The 22,750-nt window shown below is 32.1% G+C and overlaps 1 protein-coding gene across 1 annotated transcript in view; it reads right to left on the minus strand.

Annotated features, from left to right (window-relative positions):
* Positions 1-11,650: 11,650 nt before the first annotated feature.
* The window catches only part of LOC133197929 (multiple epidermal growth factor-like domains protein 10), a 12,972-nt gene continuing 1,872 nt past the window's right edge, over positions 11,651-22,750 (minus strand). The window contains exons 2-9 of the mRNA XM_061334105.1: positions 19,960-20,193; positions 17,727-17,981; positions 15,893-16,030; positions 15,402-15,539; positions 15,033-15,164; positions 14,499-14,636; positions 12,219-12,359; positions 11,651-11,829 (exon numbers count right to left, since the gene is read on the minus strand). Coding sequence (XP_061190089.1) covers positions 11,651-11,829; positions 12,219-12,359; positions 14,499-14,636; positions 15,033-15,164; positions 15,402-15,539; positions 15,893-16,030; positions 17,727-17,981; positions 19,960-20,193 — 1,355 coding nt within the window. The remainder of the gene's footprint in view (positions 11,830-12,218; positions 12,360-14,498; positions 14,637-15,032; positions 15,165-15,401; positions 15,540-15,892; positions 16,031-17,726; positions 17,982-19,959; positions 20,194-22,750) is intronic.

Genomic DNA, 22,750 nt, shown 5'->3' on the forward strand with positions numbered 1-22,750 from the left:
GCTCACTTATCCAATTCTAATCTCTACTTGTCAGAAAAAATATGTTGTCTTTCACAGTGACTTTTTCGTCTGTGAAGTTTGGGGAAATATTACCCTGGTAGGATAGCTACTCGCTTTTTCTACTTTTATGCTAAATTGGCAAAGAGAAAGTCAACAATATTCCGATTAAAGTTGAATGATGTTTACTGTAGAGTCAGCAGATAGAAAGTTAAATTTTATAAAAGTTGTTAACAAAAAAAATCATAATAAACAGGTACAAGTAATTATCAAATAAACAACGTCAGGTATGTAAATAACTTTTGAAACAACCTGTAGCGAAACCCGCTAAGAGAAGGTACGATTACTAAAACAAAAAACAAAGATCGATCGGTAACGAGAGATCAGTTATGCATAGCGCTTACAAAAGTTTTTAGAGTTACAAAAGTTAAAAATCAAAGGTAGACAATAAAATCAGAAAACTTACAAACATTAAACTCCAAAAACAATGTTGTTTGCAAAACTTAAAATTTAGTGACCTTCTCTGAATAGAGAGTTCTGAACAGGGAACATAATTCATAAGCGGTAAAGAACAAGGTTCACTTAGGGCCTTTTTTGGCCCTGTGAATTTCAGAAAAACTGAAATTGCTTGGTTTTAGTTGAAAATGCATAAAATATCACTTAGACCTTTGATGACTGCGTATCTATGAAAAATGACGTAATTTTCTGGCCAGTCAATGCATTATGACGTCATGAAATGCGTCATTTTCCTCATATCCTGAAAAATTCTACAAAAACAGCCAATTTCTAAAGCTATTTTTCGATATTTAATATAGAGCTCAACCTCTGATCTAAAATATGGAACTATTAAATGATAGGAAAATTTCTGAGGATTACAAAACATGTTTTATTTTTAGATCAGAGGGTGCGCTCATATTAGTTCTCTTCTGTGAAAGTACTCAAATATACTTGTTTTCCTTAAAATTCAAGAACATTGCAATTCCATGGAGCCTGTATGCCAAGACCTTGGCTTTAAGGAGAAAATTTTTAATAGGAAATGAAAGCACTAAGTCTCTACTTTATCTTGATGTTTAAAAAGGAACATAAAGTGTTAGTCAATAAATTGGTATATCTACAGGGCCATTTTATGCATAAAGTGAACCTAGCTCTTTAAATTGCCAAAAAATTATAAAAATAGAAAAATTCCAAAAACGCTATTTCGTGAATAATTTAAAAGGAAATGATTAAGTATTGTAATTAGGTATCCGGTCAACTCGTACCCAAACCGACTCGTACCCAAACCCAGAGTCAACTCATTCCCAATTCTCAAATATCAAAAATTAAATCATAAAAAGAAACAATTAATGGTTTTCAAGGGTAAATATATAAGATTGTATGATTCTTGTATTTTTTTTCTTAATGTGTATCGTTAATGACTATATAAATAGTTCTATTTTCTCTGATTTTGTCAAACAAATAATAAAAACATAAAAACATAAAAACAAACAAACAAACAAACAAACAAACATACAAACAAACAAACAAACAGCAAATTGTGAAAAAGTAAATTTTACATTTTAAAATTCTTTTCTTTTTTTCAGGTAAGTAATAAATATTATGGATATAACCATTATAAACTTTACAAATTTTATGGCATCATATCGTATGACATTATATAGTGTTGACTTTTTGGGTACGACTCGGTTTGGGTACGAGTCGACTGTAAATCATGTAATTATATAATTTTAAACATTATTTGAACATTGAAAGAAACAAGCAATTTGAAATAAATAAAATATTTCAGAAATTTAAAAGTGAAGTGTAAGTCAAATGAACAAAGTAATTTATCGTAATTCCGTATCAGAAGTACTTTTAAATTATAGAAAATTTTTAAATATATTAATTAAAAATAACTATAATGAAAAATGAAATGAAATTTAATCTTTAACTTTCAAATTAAAAAAAATAATAAAACAAGTTTACCTAAATTGGCAAAGAGAAACAATTCCGATTAAAGTTGAACGATGTTTATTGTAGAGTCAGCAGATAGAAAGTGAATTTGCTAAATTCACAATCTATCCGGAATCTACTTCGGAATTGAACTCTTGACCAATCAGGATACTTGTTACAAAAAATATAACAGTTAAGTCGGCAATTTCTTTTGATAGGCTTGACACTGATTACATACTTTATCAAAGAGCCGAAAGGTGATGAAGTCAATTAGCTAAATTTCTGTTTTGAGTTTTTAACAATAGGAAGATTAGGTGAAGCCAAAACAAAATAAACAAGATTCTAAATCGTTAAAATAATTTAATACCTGTGTCATAGCAATGTGTCAAGCTAATCTCGTAAAGAATTTGTCAACAAAAAGGCCGAAATAAAAAAGAATTGTGAATTTTATTTAGTAGATGAAATAATTGTTTCACAATCTGTCATGAGTAAACTGATTTCCGAAAGGTGACAGATTACTGAAATTCCGCATTTAATGGATTTCAAAAAGCGCATATTTTGTGATACAGAAAAAAATTGAAATTATTTAAAGAAAGCTTAATAAAATTAAACAAATTTTAAATTAAGAGAAAAAGGAATGATTTTCATAAAAATTAAAACAAATATAAAATGTCAAATTTTAATGAATTAAAATTCATATAATAGAGTTAGTTTAAATTCTCTGAATTCTAAAACTTTAATGTAACATGTCAAATCATGACCTAAACTGGGCATGGACACATTTTTATGTCGAATTTTTAAACACGTTAATAAGTGACAAGACAAAAAAAAAAGGCGACAAATCGACATAATCATCTGACAAGTTGGGGGGGGGGGGGTACCATCATAACCACAAGAACGCAAAGGAAGGCATTTGAATCACAGGGCCTCGGTTTTTAATGTCTCATCCAAAGGACCCGCAAATTTCACTTCAAAGTTCAGAGCGCATGGTGAACAGTTGCTACTAATTTTTTATCGACTTACGGTTGAGATTCGAACTCACGACCTGCCTATCACGGAGCGAGCGCTCTACCGACTGAGCTACCGTGAACTTTCGAACAGTGTTGCCATGGTAATTTAAGAATAGATAATTTGGTGAAATTAATTCAATCCGCTACTCCTCCTTCAGTTTTGATTGAGTTTCAATAAGATTTCGTCACAATTAGTCTATAATAACTTACATGCATAACAAAGTGTTTATCGTTTTTGATTTTGATTAACAATGTTGCCATGGTTACTAAAAGTATAAACTTCTGTGAAATTCCTTCAAAAAGCTACTCTTCCAACAGTTTTGGTCCGATTTCAGTAAGACTTGATACACAAGTATACCATACTTAAGTACATAATTTTTTTTTTCCATCGGTTTTTGTTTTCAAAGAACAGTATTGCTGTGGTAAATTAAAATGACAATGAGAAGAAAACAAACAGGGGTCGATCATTTTGATTTTTTTTTTTTCGAAATGGCCTACTTGGTGTAGAAGTAAAATATACTAAGATAGAAAATTCTTTACAACAGATTTTGATTTTGACATTGGGTAATACCATGGTTGCTAAATATATATATTTCTTTGAAAATCTTTCAAAATGCTTCTCCATTAACAGTTTTGTCTGATTCTATTAAGTCTTGGTGCTCAAGAAGACTTCATTAAGATAAAATAATCTAATAATATCGGTTTTTGAGTTTTAAAAAATGAGTTGTCTTGGTTCGCCTTAAATAAAATAAAATAAAAAAATTCTAAACAATAATCACAAAGATACATCTTTATTATTAGACACCCCAATGGGATAGGGTTGGGATGATTCAAATTCTTCTATATCGATACGTTTCATTATATTTGTTTCATAATATGATACGCATCAAGATACTATGAATTGATTATAATATCTTCTCTTTGTATTGATATTAATTAAATATTTCTTTACAAATAAGAATAATTTATTCATGGAAGGCGTATATATGTCTGTTGAAAAACAAAATTATTTAACAAAAGCAGTGTTATGAATTTCATATTTAGCAAATTTATTTTATCTTGGTTATATTCCTGTACTAGTGAAATTTATGTGTGACCTCAATTCTGCAAGTATATGTGCTAAAATCACGTGACTGCCGCATCACGTGACAAGTCTTAATATAAAATCTAAACGTTCTCAATATGTAGTTATTTACCATAATTTCATTTGTCCAATATTAATAAAGTACTAAAAATATCGCCATCCTGATAAAGAATATATTTTAAGTAAAAAAAAAATGCCGATATTTCCATAGCGCACCTTAACTGTACTGCACGTCTGACGACAGTGCACCGTACTTGAATTCATTAATTGTGTCATTTGCATGAATTTACATGAGGTGATGGTAAATTTCATGGCATACTTTTCATTTAATGTCATAGATTACTTTATTCTGTGACAAAAAGTAATAAATTCATGGTTGCTGAGTTAAGTTTGACCATGCTCGGACTTGTTTAGATAGTCAGTGCGCTAGCATCTTACACCTTGTCACTTTTTCGAATTTATGTTCGGAGATTAGACCAAGTATATTTTAGCAGAAACCTAGTACCTAAACACAAGTTAGCGCCAGTAATGATGGAACTTAGAGAACCAATTAGCCTATATATCAGTAGCACCTAGCTCCTGAACACCGGACACCTAGAAAGTGTACAGGCATTTCCGAACCCATTATTGTAACGTGCTTCATAGGTACCTGTATCTACTAGTTAAATCTACACGCACAAAACAAATAAGTTACAATTGGTGGCAGCGAATTTATATATTCATTATTTTAAAACCCAAAAACTACACAGTCATCTTAAGACAATGGCTTTCTAGAGATATATGTTTGTGTTTCTTTATTTTTTTTTATTTAGCCGTTTGCTTTATATCCAAGCGTGTGTTCATACCGCTGTCTATACGTGCTATCAAATGTGATTAGGGAGAACTAGATTATCCACTAGCAATTTAAGTACTTCAAAATATCGGTAATTCAACGAGTAAACCAATTCTAATTTGATCGATATTCAATTTCAAAGATAATGAGAAACATATACTAGGGAATTTGTTGTTTTTTCCTGTATTCTGAGAGCTCGGATTGATTATATTTTTGGCGCTCTTCTTTGTAAAACTGCATGTACTTACATGCATGTAACCTTAAATCGTGTAAAAGAATGTCAAAGGGGATAATTTGTTTATTAGAATAAATAATAGAAAAACATAAGTATATCATTTTGTACTACATAATTATAAGTAATGTAGAAAATAAAACAAATTGAAAAGTACTAAATTTTATACTTTCGATTTTCAAGACCATTGGAAACGTCACCTCCACTTACAATTATCGTGCATATATACATGTAGTTTAATGTTTGTGAGACCTAAAACAACTCAATAAATAATTACATTTGAGGGAGAAATAAATTGTTTTCTAAAAATGCAAACCAATTGGTTTAGTCGGCATTCAAAATGCATTAAATTTAAAATGAATGAATGCACAGTAGGTTAGCTTGATTGTAGAACAAGAGTAAGATGAAGAGTGAGACGAATAATTTCATAATGGAAAATTCGAAATGATTTCAAACCTAACATTCCATTCATGTCTGTGATTACAGAATGGATTTTAACATAATGATTGTTCTGTTTATGACCTCTGCTCGCTGATCTCCGCGGCCACATATGAACGAGGGCTGGGTTATATAATTGTAAACACAAAGCTGACGGAGGTGAATGTAATTTGCGTGCTCTAAGACGGCGTGAATTATTGTATGCTTAAGTGTTTAATTTTATGTAAATTGTTGATTTTACTATTAAACGAAGAATTAAATGAGGAAAAGTTATCCATCTCTTTTTCTCTTTAGTTATCACCAAAAATTTTAAGAAAACCACAGAACAGAAAAAAAGACTTTTTTAGAAGAATGTTAACGTTTTCTGAAATCAGGTTCATTATATATACATGTAACAAGTTTATTTCAGATATACGCACAGCGAGTTTTCGTTTACTTGCCGAATGAAAACGGTTACCTGTTTACGGGACACCATTTTTTTCTAACATATTACGGAATAATGTACCAAAATTAAATTTTAATGAAATTGATAAAATGACTTTTTAGTCTAAAGCCATATCGAAATATTCACCTTTTTTGAGTTATAAAGTGAAAACTTTCAAGGGCCACTGACCCCTTATTTTAGGGGCTAGCCCCTTTTAAGTGATGTTAAATATAAGCTCTTAAAATTATGCGCAACTTTTATTCTACATGCCTTAACAAAACATTTCTAGTTAAGAAAATACAAAGGAAAATATATGTATATCTAATTTTCACTCTTTTGGACGTTCTAATTTTTGACCCATCTCTAGCGCTAATTTGAACACAGAAATAAAAGAAAACAATACCGACTACAATGCTTCTATTTTTCAAATTCATTTGTATTCCTACTCCAGCTAAAATTTCAATCAAAGGGGAATAAATCGTGAGCGAAAGGGAATTTTAGAATTGAATTAAAGTAATTTAAACATGTCTTGTAAAGACTATAAGCTGTAAAAAATGGAGAAAAAAAAATAAAAAATAAGGGATATATGAAGCTTCAAAGTTATTGTCTGGGAAAAAAAGAGTAATAAGAATTAAAACATTGCTGTGACGTCATGCCTTTGTTCTTGCAGTCTAAAAATTTACCTGTAGCCGTCCGATAATAATAATTAGCAGTCCAATAATATATTATCGGACTGCAGTGATAACAAAATTGGACAGTAGTTAAAAAACAACAACTAGAGTGAAATCAAGGTTTAATTTGTCCAGAAACCAAAAAAAAAGTTAGGGAGAAAAAATTCAGGGAAAGCGAACGCGAGGAAATTAAGTTGTTAAAAATAGCAAATCCAAGAAGAAACTGGAGTTTTAACCTTCCTCAAAAGTAACACTTTCCATTCGTTTTTTTTGCAAAGCGTTTTCGATACAGCACTGTGAATAAGCCAATTTAAATCCATTTCTGATAAAGAACCAGTCTGCGAATCTCTTCATTTAACGAGGTTTGTTCGCCAATGACCGCACTTTTAAAACCCATGATTTTCATTATATCATCCAATCAAAATTTTAGATAAAAATCCGCATTTTTACTTTAAATGCATTTTGAAGATATCATCCAACACTGTATCTGTATCAATGTCAAACGCACTTAATAAAAAAATATTCCGAATCATAAAAAAATCCTTCATCACCTGACCACTGTCCATAGTTCCTCCTAAGCCAAACGACTGCCATTGAATGAATGAAACAATAGAGTTCACTCACTGATTTTACTATCTAAAGAAAAAAAAATTCTCTTTTCTTTTGTCTACTTATTAGACGGTGTCAGGTAGAAAACTACTGATGCCTGAACTCCTATTGTGTAATTATCGGACTCCTCCAGGTAACTTTTGGACATTTAAATAGCAATGTTTTAAGTAAGATATATGCCTCATACAATTCTATATGTAAAATTATCAGACTGTTTTCGGCCCTAACGGGCCTCAAACAGTCTGATAATTTTACATATAGAACAGTATTCGGCATATATCCATTACTTATCTTAACTATCAAAACCAGCTAGAAGGTTTTCCGTTGCATTTTGTGGTGAAAAAAGACTCTCTCTATACGGAACACAGATTTCCGGATAAAAGAGACAAAATAACGTTAAAATCTGTTCTCTCTAAAAAAAAAAAAAGTCCAGAAACTTACCTGTCCGAATATCTGACCTCCTAATATCTGAAGGCCCACTGTACTTGATATTTTAACAATTCTGAAATTTGAATGACATTCAATTCTTTTTTTTTTATATACACAAGTATACATAAAATGATTATATTGAAATAATTATTATTTAAGGAACAAACTCAAACTCTGCAACATCACTTTAATGTTAATTATCATAGATGGAATGTTGACTAATTTGATCCACGTCTTCGTAAATTACACTGTCTTCAACATCGTTATCGATCTGTGTATCCAGTTTAGTAGGTTTTGTGGATAACTGTGTAGTAGTTTTCTCTTGGTGATTCTTTCCTTTGCACACCCTCTTCTTACAACTCCTTTTTTTAAATAACAAAAGTCATATCGAAAAGAAGTGAGCAAATATATACTTTAATGATTTTAAACACATTAACTAGATTGGAAATTAAAATTAAAAAAAAAACCCTTTTAATAATACAAACTCACCAGAAAATTAAAACGATGTTTAAGCCAAAGCTAAAGCAAAGAGAAGATAGCATTCCATACAGAATTGCTGAGAACTGCTCGTTTGTATCAGAATCTAATGATCTTGTTGCGACTGTAATAAAATAACATAGACGTTTGTCAACTTTTAATAAAGCTAAAATCTAAATTTGTTATTTGTTATCACATTTTCTTCCTTTTCAAAAAGAAATTGTTTACATTTAAAACATTTTATTAACATTAACCAAAACATTGATTAAATGTATAATGTATGAAATAAATTCCAGTAAAAATTTTTACATCTCACTTTTCGTTTTTAATGTACATGCTGGATTATTATTTTGTTCATGTAAACATTTCATTAACTATTTTCAGGTATATGATTTATTATGTACATAATTGAACCTCCTTATTTCAATATTAACAAGAGGCCCATGGGCCACATCGCTCACCTGAGTAACTTTGGCCATGCTGTTCTTTACCAGATTTCCCCCCTTGTAATACTTGTTGTGGCCCTGCCCTACCACCGGGGGTCATGATTTTTACAATTTAGCATCTACACTATCCAAGAATGCTTCCACATAAGTTTCAGCTTTTCTTGCCCAGTGGTTCTTGAGTAGAAGATTTTTAAAGATTTTTCTTATATATTTTAATGTAAAACTTGGATTCCCTATTGTGGCCCCGCCCTACCCCCGGGGGTCATGATTTGAACAATTTACAATCTACACTATACCAGAATGCTTCCACATAAGTTTCATCTTTTCTTGCCTTGTGGTTCTTGAGAAGAAGATTTTTAAAGATTTTTCTTATATATTTCAATGTAAAATTTGGATTCCCTATTGTGGCCCCACCCTACCCCCGGGGGCCATGAAATTTTACAATTTAGAATCTTCACTACCCCAGGATGCTTCCACATAAGTTTCAGCTTTTCTTGCCTTGTGGTTCTTGAGAAGAAGATTTTTAAAGATTTTTCCTATATATTTCAATGTAAAATTTGGATTCCCTATTGTGGCCCCACCCTACCCCCGGGGGCCATGATTTGAACAATTTACAATCTACACTATACCAGAATGCTTCCACATAAGTTTCAGCTTTTCTTGCCTTGTGGTTCTTGAGAAGAAGATTTTTAAAGATTTTTCTTATATATTTTAATGTAAAACTTGGATTCCCTATTGTGGCCCCGCCCTACCCCCGGGGGTCATGATTTGAACAATTTACAATCTACACTATACCAGAATGCTTCCACATAAGTTTCATCTTTTCTTGCCTTGTGGTTCTTGAGAAGAAGATTTTTAAAGATTTTTCCTATATATTTCAATGTAAAATTTGGATTCCCTATTGTGGCCCCACCCTACCCCCGGGGGTCATGATTTTAACAATTTAGTATCTACACTACTCCAGGATGCTTCCACATAAGTTTCAGTTTTTCTGGCCCAGTTGTTCTTGAGAAGAAGATTTTTAAAGATTTTTCTTATATATTTTAATGTAAAACTTGGATTCCCTATTGTGGCCCCGCCCTACCCCCGGGGGTCATGATTTGAGCAATTTACAATCTACACTATCCCAGAATGCTTCCACATAAGTTTCATCTTTTCTTGCCTTGTGGTTCTTGAGAAGAAGATTTTTAAAGATTTTTCCTATATATTTCAATGTAAAATTTGGATTCCCTATTGTGGCCCCACCCTACCCCGGGGGTCATGATTTGAACAATTTACAATCTTTACTACCCCAGGATGCTTCCACATAAGTTTCAGCTTTTTTTGCCCAGTGGTTCTTGAGAAGAAGATTTTTTAATGACCCCACCCTATTTTTGTCTTTTCTTGATTATCTCCCCTTGTAAGGAGACTTGGCCCTTTAATTTAACAATTTAAACTCCCCTTCACCCAAGGATACTTTGTACCAAGTTTGGTTAAAATTGGCCCAGTGGTTCTTGAGAAGAAGTTGAAAATGTGACAAGTTTACAGGCGGACGGACGGACAGACAGACAGACGGACGGACGGACGGACGGACAACTGGTGATCAGAAAAGTTCACTTGAGCTTTCAGCTCAGGTGAGCTAAGAATCGGTGAATTTAGTAGTAGGAAAGAATATTCAAGGTACTTTTAATGTACTTTTGGTTAATTAAGGAATCACTGTCAAGCTTGCTGGGTATGGCAGGGTATCAATAATAGTTGGAAACCTGGGATAATTTGCATATAACGTGCGAAGCCCGTTATGCATATATATCCCACATTTCCAACTGTCGATGATATCCAAGGCATTCCCAGCAAACTAAACAGTGATTCCTTATACATGTATTTACATCTAAATATGAAATAAAATTATGAGTATCCATTAAAAATGCTCTCTTATTGATTAAAAATGACGAATTTTGTATTTTTAAGAGGCTATACCTATTTTTTCCAGTCTATTCGTTTGACGTTTAGACATTTTTGGTTTGTTGTTGTTTTGTTTATATATTTTTCGTTATTTTTTCTCAATAGAAAGGGTCAGTGTTAGACATTTTTTTTTTCTCAATTGAAGAAGTTAACTCAGTCTCTGTATATTAGATTTATGTCAGTAATGGGAAGTGTTTTACCACTACATTGCCCTGATATAGCGTCACATCTCTTGGTAACGGTACAATTGGTACAGGTTTCCTGGCAGTTGTATCCATAACGTCCGTTCGGACATTCTGCCAAAAAAAAAAATGATTGCACAATTAATCAAAAAGAGAAAGAAAAAAAAAGAAAAAAAGTAGAATTGCATGTACATGTATATCATATATCGCTTTTAATATTTTTTGTTGGCAAAAAGGCAAGCAAGATCTTTTTTTTTAAATTCTAATACTATTATGTTAAATAGAATTGATAGCAGTTCATGGTTCATGGTTGAAAATGAATGACGAAGTGTAACAACACACAAAAAAAAATTACTGGACAGACAGATTTGACATTTCTTTTAAATGCATTCCAAATGTGTCCAGTGAAACTGAAAAGCAATATTTTTAAGGTAACCTAAATTTGTATCTCTTAAAAACCATTGTTAACCAAGGCTGACTCTCATTTTCGCGGGGCTACTATTCTAAATGCAACCCTAAAACAAACTCTATGACAAATGCAATACGTTATATTTTATCGGCATCTATTTGAGTTATCGTTCGAGCAAGACACTTAAATAAGACTATCAGTATTGCAGCAAGATGGTTACGACTAGTGAATTAAAGTTAGTGCTTTGTTGAGATAATAGAATACTTCTTCGATATAGGATTTTCTATAGACAGAGTTCGATTTATGTTGAATTGGTTCATTAAGTTTAAAAATGGAACTTTATCATTTTTTCCTTCGAGTTTCTCGCCTACGTAAATTGTGTTGAAATTTTATGAATTTTAAGTATCAAATGTTATCAGATACACACATTTGAGCACAGTTTTGCATGAGATTTAAATAGAAAACAAAATAAGGTTCTGATTAAACCAATTTTAAGTGATCTAATATTAGCATAAGGAAATAGCTTGAAATGCATAACAATTAATAGGTTCCACTGCTGCACAGAACCTTGAATCCGTCACCCTGTGTACATTGGATTCCATGGTAACCTTTATCGCAGCCATTCAAGCATGTCCCGTTTATGTTATGACAATGTTCTTTTCTAACGCAAATTCCACATGACTGAGCACAGTTTAGTCCAAATCTGCCCCGATCACATTCTATAAAAACATACGAGATTGATAACATGCAAATTTTCTATAAAAATTTCTTTTATTACATTTTGTTTTTAGAAACAATGAAATTGAGGACCAACTTGACTCAACTTTTATACGTAATCATCTACAGGAAAGGTCACGCATTACGAATTCACGATAATAGGACAAAATCAATAATCACATATTAGATTTGTCTATTTTATTAAATCACAAAAATGTAAACAATCTTTCCTCTTAATGCTCTCAGTATTTTGTCGCTGTAAATTAATCAACTTGCTGAGAATGCATTATTGACCTTAAGAAAACAAAATATTTTCTTATTCATTTGTCTTTCTGGAAAATGACATCAATTTTTTTATTTATTACATTTTTTGTATATACCGAATACTTACCCTTGTCACATTTAAGGTCGTTCCACCCCTCCTGACATCCTCCTTGACATTGTCCTGTCACTCTGTCACATCTACCAGGAACCCCACAGTTGATGTTACATGTATCTTGACAGTTGTAGCCATAATGTCCTTCAGGACATTCTAAAATGGAACACAATCGAAAAATAAAAATTAGTAACAACTCTTCATAATTATTTCTGAATGTCTTCTTCATTTGGACTTGATTTATCAACTTAACTTGTACACAAGCTGTTGTAAAATATTAATTAATATTGACAAAAAGTAGCGTTTTCAAGTACAAGAAGAAATGTATAATTTTGACAGAAGTGAAAGATGAAAGGTAGGGGGTTTGTTGTGATTGAAAGGCCTAGATCCACTAAGAGACTAAGAGGCTAAATCGGCCCATTTTTTTTTCAGAAATATTAAATGGAGGAAAAAAAAATTAACAGTAGAAATACAGTTGAACTTCGGGATCTCGAACACGGATATCTCGAATACCATGGATATGTCGAAGTGATTGGGAAGTCCTAACCACACATTTTTCAAGTAGAGTATCCTCGATATCTCGAACCCTCCGATATCTCGAAGTTTTTTCTCTGTCCAATCGAGGTTTGACTGTATTATCCTTAAAAGTATCAATCTTATATAGTTTATGCCATTTTTTTATCAGATGACGTAATATTTGTACAGGAAACGTCTAAACACGTGCGTTTTGCTGCTATTTATCAAAATAAAGCTTTTTTGTCCTTGATTCAAATTTTTGGTGTGACCACATCCTTCGAACAAAATAAAATTTATACCATTAAAAAGAAAAGAAAATATGAACAGATAAAGCATATTTTCATTTTGTTCGAGGGGTGTGGCCACATCGAGATTTATACTTTTTGTTGGATTCAAATCTCTCCGCACCGACCACCATAGTGGAAATAATGGGGGTTTACCCTACATTAATTGAAAAGTAAAAAAGAATCTATATTGCTTTTTCCAATATTAAAAAGTTTCGAAATGCAAATGTTCTATTTATTATACGCTCTTTTTTGTTGTGGTGGAAAAAGATTACGAAAAACTCTCGCTAAGCATGACCGCATGCAGATGCAATAATGTCGACTTTTTGTTTACTACGTGCCTCAGTCCTGACCCAAGACTTTTCCATCAAGTAGCTTATCTATATTTAACTCATCATCATGCTGAAATGTTAAAAAAATAAAAATGTGTACTCTTTTCCCCTGACAGCCTATTTATTTATGCTTTGAATTGTTTTTCAAGCTCCCGGCTTCTCGTCACATATAATCAAAGGGAGATCACCCGAGAAATATGTAGGCTACATCTTTATTTTCTCCTAAGTAGCCGAGTCGGAATAACATAAAATTTAACAGATTACATCAGATACATCTACCAGGATGTATATATAATGGTTGTTTCGCCACCTTACAAAACATAAATTGTGTGTGTCGAATAGTCTGCATCAACAGCATACAAACGTTAACGTTAGGCTATAGGGTCTAGATAAACATCCCATACCCAACATCTGTTTCAGAAGTCGCCATTGGCATTTTAGGACAAACGATTAATTAATATTTAATGATGAAAACTATTTCTAATCCGAGACCGCGTAACATATATTACAAAGTATTGAGCCTAGACAATTCGAGTTGACAAATCAAATTTAAAAAAAAAAAGAAATAAAAAAGTTTGATTAAAATCACGAATAGCGTGTACCTTTTGTGACAGGCCTCAATAAGACAGATGCCCTACATTGTATAAAGGAATAACTTACTACCAAGGCAGTGAGAACTCTTTATGGTTTAAGTAATATCAGTATGTATGCCTGCATGTTTGACCTAGGTAAAACAAGAGAAAAAGGTCAAAGGGAGGTTACTTGCTATCTCTTTCTATTTTGAGTTACTCCGCTTAAATGTAACAGGCCTAAGGGAGCTAAGTCCATGAATGAGCTAAATTGGCTCAGTCATAAAAGTAAAATAAACTTTCTCACATAATATTCTAAGATATTACTCGGTACTCAGGGCCATTGAGTAATTAGGGGGTTTTTATCGTGCCAACGCCTGTCGTGACACAGGGCCTCAAAGTAGCAAGCACTTGGCAAAGGAACAGTTGTTACCTTTTTTATATCGACTTGGGTCAGTCGCGGCCGGGGTTTGAACCCACGACTTTCAGCTCAAGCAGCGAGCGCTCTACCGACTCATATACCTTGACGGCTTTGATGATAATAATAAATGGATAATTTGGTATAGGGTATGCATCTCCTCAAAACTTCCCTACCATCTGTGCACTTCTCTCCTAGAAATCCTCTGTCACATCCTTTTAAACATGTACCATTAATGTGGTGACATTGTTCTGAATTCAAACACGAACCACATGACTGACTGCAGTTCTGGCCATACATCAGCCCATCACATTCTACAACAACCAACATTTATTCATTCATTCATCTTTTACAAATAAATATAAATAGCAAATCAATATCCATGTTCACAGAATAATTTAAAAAAAAAAATTGAAGGAAGAATTTTGATTTATAGTGAAGCTATATCACAATAGCGATGAACTGCAATGAATATTTACAAGTTTATGAATTCAAATAAAAACGTAAGCATTTTAAATTATTTGAATTTAAATTCGAGAGAGACATAACAATTCACTACATAAAGGCGGAGCTTTAATTTTCCAGAGCTGAGAAAAAATAAAAATCAAAGATAACAAAACCAAGTTATTGTGAGTGAAGATGACAAAGGGTGTGCTTTCAACGTCAATCAGTTGATTTAAACGCAAAAAAGCGATATGAACAAAATATACCACTTTCACAGAACGTTCCCTTCCATCCATAGTAACATCCAAATTCACAGACACCGGTGAATCTGTTGCAGCCTTTACAGTTTGGAGAGCATTCTTCATAACAATTTTCTCCGTGTTTACCAACAGGACAGGCTATAACAAAAAGGTAAACAGATGATTACAATATTGTGTCGGAAGCGTAAATCAAAGTAATCTAACCATGAACTTTAAACCAAGATGTTTCTAGTACTATAGTCTTTTTATGTTTTCATATCTGTATGACACATCAAGAAATTTCTGAGAAATTAAGAGACACATAAGGATGGATTGAACTGTTTATCTAGAAATTACCGTCAAAAAGTTCTTACAATTGATTAAAAAATAGCTTACGTTCTTCACACGTAATTCCATGAGCACCAACGTCACATCCGTTTGGGCAACTTCCGTTCACGTGATAACATTGTTCTCCGTTGCTACAGTTTCCACAGGTCATGTTACACTCAAGGCCGTAACTATTATTATCACATTCTGAAAAAAAAGAAAATATATAGATTGATTTCTATTATTGCACATTGAACATTTATTGATTCCCTTATAAATGATACTTGAGGAATCTAAACTTATTTAAACCTATGTAGTAGTCATGAAATTGAAGTTTTTATTTTTCAAGTATACATTAATTGGTATAATTCAATTAATTTTAACCATCAAATTTAATCATACGTTGTCTTTTTTACACATCCTGGGAACTAAAATCATATTCGAATATGATTCAATAAAATGCCACTAAAGGTACCAGTGAACATTTATGTTTCGTCAAAGGACATCAAGGAAAGTCTAGGAAAATCTCTCTCTCTCTCTCTCTCTCTCTCTCTAAGTACCTTTTTCACATTTTGACCCTTTGTATCCGACAACACATCCAAGACAGGTCCCATCAACAATGTTACAAAATCCCTCCTGACAATTCCGTGGACAGGGTAAAGTACAATTTTCTCCATATACACCCGAGGTAGGACATCCTAATAATTTATCGTTATAAATGACTACATCTGTACATTCTTTTACGTGGTCTTCATAGGTACCTTCTATATTATTAAGTATGTCTAAATCATTACTATCCGAAACATGTACATCCCATCGTTTTATACCAATGCAAAAGTCATTCATATCTTTCATTTTGATATAACAGTTCCGTGACAAATGATTTCACAGAAAATTGCTTGAAATTTACAAATGTTGTATAAATGCTTAGCCTAAGGAGTATTACACCAGTTGGTAGGACACTTAGAGATGGGATTTGTAGGCTGTTAAAGATATGAGAGCAAACATAACTGCAATAATATGATCTCTCTTTTTTTACGTCCTTTTTGAAGAGCGTGGGGGTGGGAGGAGCAGAAAGCTGCAACTCCTTAGGATGTCCTTGATAAAGCAATTGAGGTAGTGATTCACTACTTTTGCAGTTTTGAAATTTTATCTTAAATATTCATTCAATTGTATTTCAATTGCTGACCTGATCTCAAGTAATGCAGTTTTTCAAAACAGAGATTATTAAAACAATATCAAGAATAGTCCAAAGTTCGGTTATTTTCGTATATGTAAACTTTACAACTCGAATGTGTCTGTCATGTTACACGTGACTGGCCTTCATCGATTTTACTTTTGAATAGCCAATGAGCATTCGGGATTGAATCCTATGCATAAAAATAACTAATTTCAGACGTAGATGAAAAAGTTCATTTCGATTACACTAACTTGCCAGAGATTTAGTGAGGAAATATATGGAACAGCATTTCCATTTACCTCACGGACATTTACATTATCAAACCGATTTTAATATAAAGCGTAAATCCCAGTGAGTCTTTCGAGAACTAAAATGACTGTTGAAAAAGAGAACTGGTGAGTGAGCAGTTGTACTTTACTCTCTGTTAGTATATAAAGGTATTGTTTGTTGATCATGAACATACATTTCATTTTATTAAATGGATGTCTAATACAAAAGCATACATTTTTAGCTTGATTTCACCAATTCTGAAGAAAAAATTGTTCGCACCATGAGGGAGATCCTATGGAATTGTAACCCTCTCCAATGCAAATCGAAGAAGGCTTCATTATTCCTAGAATATATAGGTTTACATGCCATTTCTTGATAACTAAAACATTTTATTAAGAGAAATGAATATGGATATGCAATATACGAAGACTATAAATACCATCCAACTCATGATTTTGTAATGTTTATGGACATACGCAACATACCTTACCTACTGAAAAATTTTCAAGACATTCTTGATTTTAGATTATTGTGCCATCAGATGTTCTAAGACAAAAAAACCCAGCATGTATTACCAGGGGTTTTGAAAAGATATTAATTGATGAGAATTCTTGTATAATTCAAAGGAAAATATACAAAAATTACTAAGCATATATTTTAGATGTTTTATTTATCCAAACTTGTTTCAGAAGAAGTGTACAACACTATATATAGACATTAAAATGTAGCACAAAGTTCCTTTGAGTATTGAAACTCTTCAACTGCAGGAAAAAAGACAATAAACTTTAAGCTTTTTGTCAATAAATCAATGTTTAGTGTTCAAGCAATATATAAAAAAAATTGAACTACACAACATTGCATTTAAATTTTAACGATACAGTATTGTTGCGTAGTTTAATTTGAAAGAAAGAAAGCTTTTTTTATATATTGCTGTGTCCTCTTACCATAAACCTCAATTTCACAAAGTTCGCTGTATGCGTATTTCGAGTATCCATCAGGATATTCCGCTCCTTGAAGTCTTTCATTGTAATAAATGACGTATTGTCCATGGGTTGCACATTCTATTGTAGTATTGTTTGGTATGGTAGCTTGGGTGTAGTTTGTGTCCTTAAAACATAAGATCCCGCCATCTTTGTCGGTTTCGTTCAATATGTAAACCGAGAAACCAAGAAAGCGTCTTTTGTAGATATTGGTTAAGTCTAGTGAGATCAACCAAACAATTAATTATGCCTGATACATCTTTCATTGCTGTTTATATTTTTAGCAGAGGGAAGGTGTTTTGAAATATAATAATTTTGTGAGTATGACGAATTGACTTCAATCAAAAAAATGTTGAAACACCGTCTTGCCAGTTTGAAATGAGCACTTTGCAGGGACATGCTCTTATAAAGTTTGATCTATATCTTTCAAACAACATGCGTCACATTGCGACAAATTATTAGCAAATGTTTATTTTATACTTTTCTTTTGTTTGCTGGAAGAATTAAATAATCTTTCCTTTATGTCTTTGACATCATTCCAACATAAATATTCAAACATTATTCAAATATTATTGATAACAGATATTTATTACACTTAACCTTAAACATAGTTTGTAGCAATTCATATCCTTAGAAAATATTGACTCATTTCGCTCTTTTACTTCTCAAAGAATGCCATCGATGGTGTTAAAATACATACTTTTGACATATATTTTTTTAAGCTGAATGACCTTGTCTCTTAAGATATGATTTCGAGTCAAAATTCAAGAACTCGTCCGAGCAGGTATGAACATTTTTTTATGCTATCAATAATTTTAAAAGCTATCAATTTTTAGAACGCTGGTAAATTTTTTTCAGGAATGAAAAATCCTAACTATTTGTTCAGAATTGATATTTCTATTGAATCTTTCAAAGTGCATATGCAAAGTCATCAACTATTACGATTATTTTTCTGTATGGGGTCAAATTTTCTAGGTCTGTTGAAAAGAAAATACTGATTCTAGGGGAGTTTATTTCGTGGAAGGTAAACGTACATGATACTGTAAAATTATGATGAATTCACACTTATATAATTACAGCGGAGCGATTTTCATGCCCGTGGTTTAAAAGCAAACTAACAGATATAAAAGGATTTATGTAAATAATGAACAAATAATGCCTGTCCATATCACTTCGCCAGATCCGTGTTTACTGAACTATACCGTATATCCGCTTCTTCTTTTTTTCGCGATGATCTATTTTTCGCAATTTTTGCGATCATTTTTAATTCGCAAAAATTAAACACGCAGAAATTATATCGGTAATTGTGTGCCACTAAAACGTTACCCTTTTATTAATTAATTTTTGAAAATCGCAAAAAATTACTCACGCAAAATAAAAACAGTGGAAATCTACCCTTTTCTCGCAAAATTCGCAACACGCGGAAAAAAAAAAAAAAAAAAAAAAAAAAAAAAAAATACGGTAATTTGTAATTATAGACAGTTTATAGACGACATGATTTCGCGGGTTCATTCAAAGGGCATAAACAAAGAAAATCTTGTCACCAAGAAAAAAATTTGATTTTACAGTAGTTCTGAATCCAAAATTTGGCCATGTACTGCACATATAGATTTAATTACTCATTGAGCATTACCTCGATCACTATGTTATTCGTTTTTACAATGTACATCCACTGAATAATTTTTCTTTTCTCTATTTTCATGAGAACCGATACATGTTAATCGTTTAACATACCTATAGAAATTAAGATAAAAATATATATAGCCTTGACTGCTATTATGGGTAATAGCGATTGCAACCAGTGCAGGGAAAAAAAAAACACAAATAACCTGCTTACACCTTAACAATCAAAGGAAGTATTTTATTTTTTCAGTATTCACAGTCGATGGGGTGTTCAACAAATTCAAACTATGTTTGGATTATAACATCTTGCATTTTTTTTAGATGAATGTTTAAAATAAAGGTTTTAGGTTTTTATTAAAATAAAAATTATTTTGCTTTTTTTGACGTATAATAATTACTGACATTAACAACTATTTACTGCAAAATTACCTCGTTACAAATTATTTATCATATCTGATTCTTCATTTTGGGGCAAAATGAATATATAAAGAAGCATTTTTTTTATTTACGAGCATTGTAACATTGAAAAAAGATTATGAACTAAATTTTTAAATGGCGGCTATTAGTACGATACCCCATGCTAAATTTTCCGTCCTGTAGTAGATTGTTATATGATGTATGCTGAGAATTCTTCCTAAATTCACCAACAAGGTTGCAGTTTGTTCTTGATTGCCCGATATAGTACATTGTCCACCATTAAGAGACCTGTCCGAAAACAGTCCGTCCACTGCATTATGAGATCTAGTTTTCCATTCAAAGGCACCATAGGGATACTGTTGCCTTGTCGATTTGTTTAAAGCAAGATTTTCTTTAAAAAATGAAACACACAATTTAAGTCACTGTAAAAGAAAATGAATGACAAAAGTAACGTAGAAAGAAATTGATGAGAAAAAAGTCTCTCCTAGAAATAAATAAATAAATGAATATATATATTGAAGATTTACGTAAGTGTAATTTTCGAATTTCATATTCACATTTTTTTTGTATATTTTTATATCATTGAGCCAAAGGCTCTAGTGAGCTTTTCTTATCAAAATTTGTCTGTTGTCTGTCGTCGTCGTTGTCATTGGCGTCCTCGTTGTTGTTGTCGTAAACTTTTCACATTTTCATCTTCTTCTCCAGAACTACTGGACCAATTTCAACCAAAGTTGGTACAGAGTACCCTTGGGTGAAGGGAATTCAAGTGTATTAAAATAAAGGGTCACGCCTTCTTCCAAATGGAGATAATTGTGAATTCATGAAAAAATTATGGCATCTTTCAAAAATCTTCTCAAGAACCACTGTGTTAGAAAATATGAAGCTTATGTGGAAGCATGCTCAGGTAGTGTAGATTCAAGTTCGTTCAAACAATGACCCCCAGGGGTAAGGTGGGGCCACAGTGGGCGGTCATTGTTTTGCATAGAATACATAAGGAGCATTTTTAAAAACCTTCTTCTCAAGAACAACTAAGCCATGATTGGTCATATTTATATGGAAGCATCCTCATAAAGTGTAGATTCAAGTTTGGTCAAATCAAGACCCCTGGGGGTAGGGTGGGGTCAGAGAGGGCGATTAAAGTTTTACATAGGAATATATAGGGAAAATATTCAAAAATCCTCTTTAGAACAGCAAAGCTATAATTGTTCATATCTATTTGGAAGCATTCTCAGGTGGTGTAGATTCGAATTTGTTCAAATCATGACCCCTGGGGGAAGGGTAGGACCACAATATACGATTAAATTTTTACATAGGAGTATATAAGAAAAATTCAAAAACTCTTCTCAAGAACAACAAAGCTATGATTGGTCATATTTATTAGGAAGCATCCTCAGGTGGTTTAGATTCAAATTTGATCAAGTCATGACCCCTGGGGTAGGTTGGGGCCACAATGGACGATCAAAGTTTTACATAGGAATATATTGGAGAAATCTTTGAAAAAAATCTTCTTCTCAAGAATAGCAAAGCCATTATTGGTCATATTTATATGGAACCATCATCAGATAGTGTAGATTTAAGTTTGATCAAATCATGACCCTCAGGGGTAGGTAGGGGCCACAATGAAAGTTTAAACTTTTAGGAAAAAAGTCACAGTTAGTCAAAAAAAATTTGAATGCATTCTTAGTTTGTGTAGATTCAATTTTGTTCAAATCATTACCCCCTCCCTTTTAGGTGTAGGTCGAGACCACTTATACATTTAAGCATTGCAATACTAAACTGATTTTTGCTTTTTTCCTAGCCACAGTGCTCAGGTGAGCGATGTGGCCCCTAGGCCTCTTGTTTCAAAAATTGGAATCGTTTCACTTTATTTAAAAGAATAAGTACCTATCACTCTTCCATGACATCTGATCCCACCTCTGTTTTTGGAGGTTTGTGTTTGCTCTGCTCCCGATTTGTATTGCGTTAATGGAATTAGAGCTTCAATACTATTTGATATCTCCATATTTCATGTATAAGTGACGTTTGAAATAAAGTTTTACTTTCAGAAAATGTTCTGAATATTGGACTATTGTTCGAATAATGAGATTGAATAATCGACTAAGGAAAATAAATATTTTGACATCCCTAGTAATTCTGCATACTTTGTAAGCACATAATTTTATTTCAAAGAGAGCTTGATGAATTTTATTCATAAAAAAATATTTCTAGACTTGCATATATATATTTAATTTCTTATTAATTAGAATGACGTAAATTGATAATTACTTCGAGTGGAACAATCTAACTGATCATGGCCCCTAAACCCCTTCTTCTTCAATACGTTTTTCTCTATAATCATACAACAAATACTTGACACTTTACACATGGCACATTGTGCATTTTCCTCAATAAATCTGAGTGATTTGACGTTTCATTAAAATTCCTACGCCCATTTAATTAGTTGGAAAACAATATTTTCAAACCTTTAAACTTTTTTATGGTAGCGTATTTACATTAGTTTAACTATTATGCACATATTTTTGTTGTTGTGTGTCAAGCTAACTACGGCTATCTTTCATTCTAATGCTTTAATCGATTTTTTTAAATCAATATCTTTTAACTCGATATATTTTTTAACTCGATATATCTTTTAACTCGATATATCTTTTAACAATAAAGTCTATCATACAGAAAAGAAGCTTTAAATTACGTGAAAATACCCAGATAGAATACAACATATAAATGAAAATGAGAAGTAATAACAGATTATTTGTTGATAAGACAATACATAAAAAATAAGACAATGTACACAAATTTAACAAAACATGTGTAGAGAATTTTAAGCTTCTCTATCCATGTTTATGTTCGAAGATATTTCCTTCCTTCTATAAAATGCATAGTCTGTATTTTTTTACATGAATACCGATAATATCAATCCAGGAAAAAAAATGTGTATATTTACACGCTTC

The sequence above is a fragment of the Saccostrea echinata genome, unplaced genomic scaffold (genome assembly GCF_033153115.1).
Source record: "Saccostrea echinata isolate AGI-Se365-2 ecotype Australia unplaced genomic scaffold, CSIRO_AGI_Sech_v1 ptg000032l, whole genome shotgun sequence".
Classification (NCBI taxonomy): domain Eukaryota; kingdom Metazoa; phylum Mollusca; class Bivalvia; order Ostreida; family Ostreidae; genus Saccostrea; species Saccostrea echinata.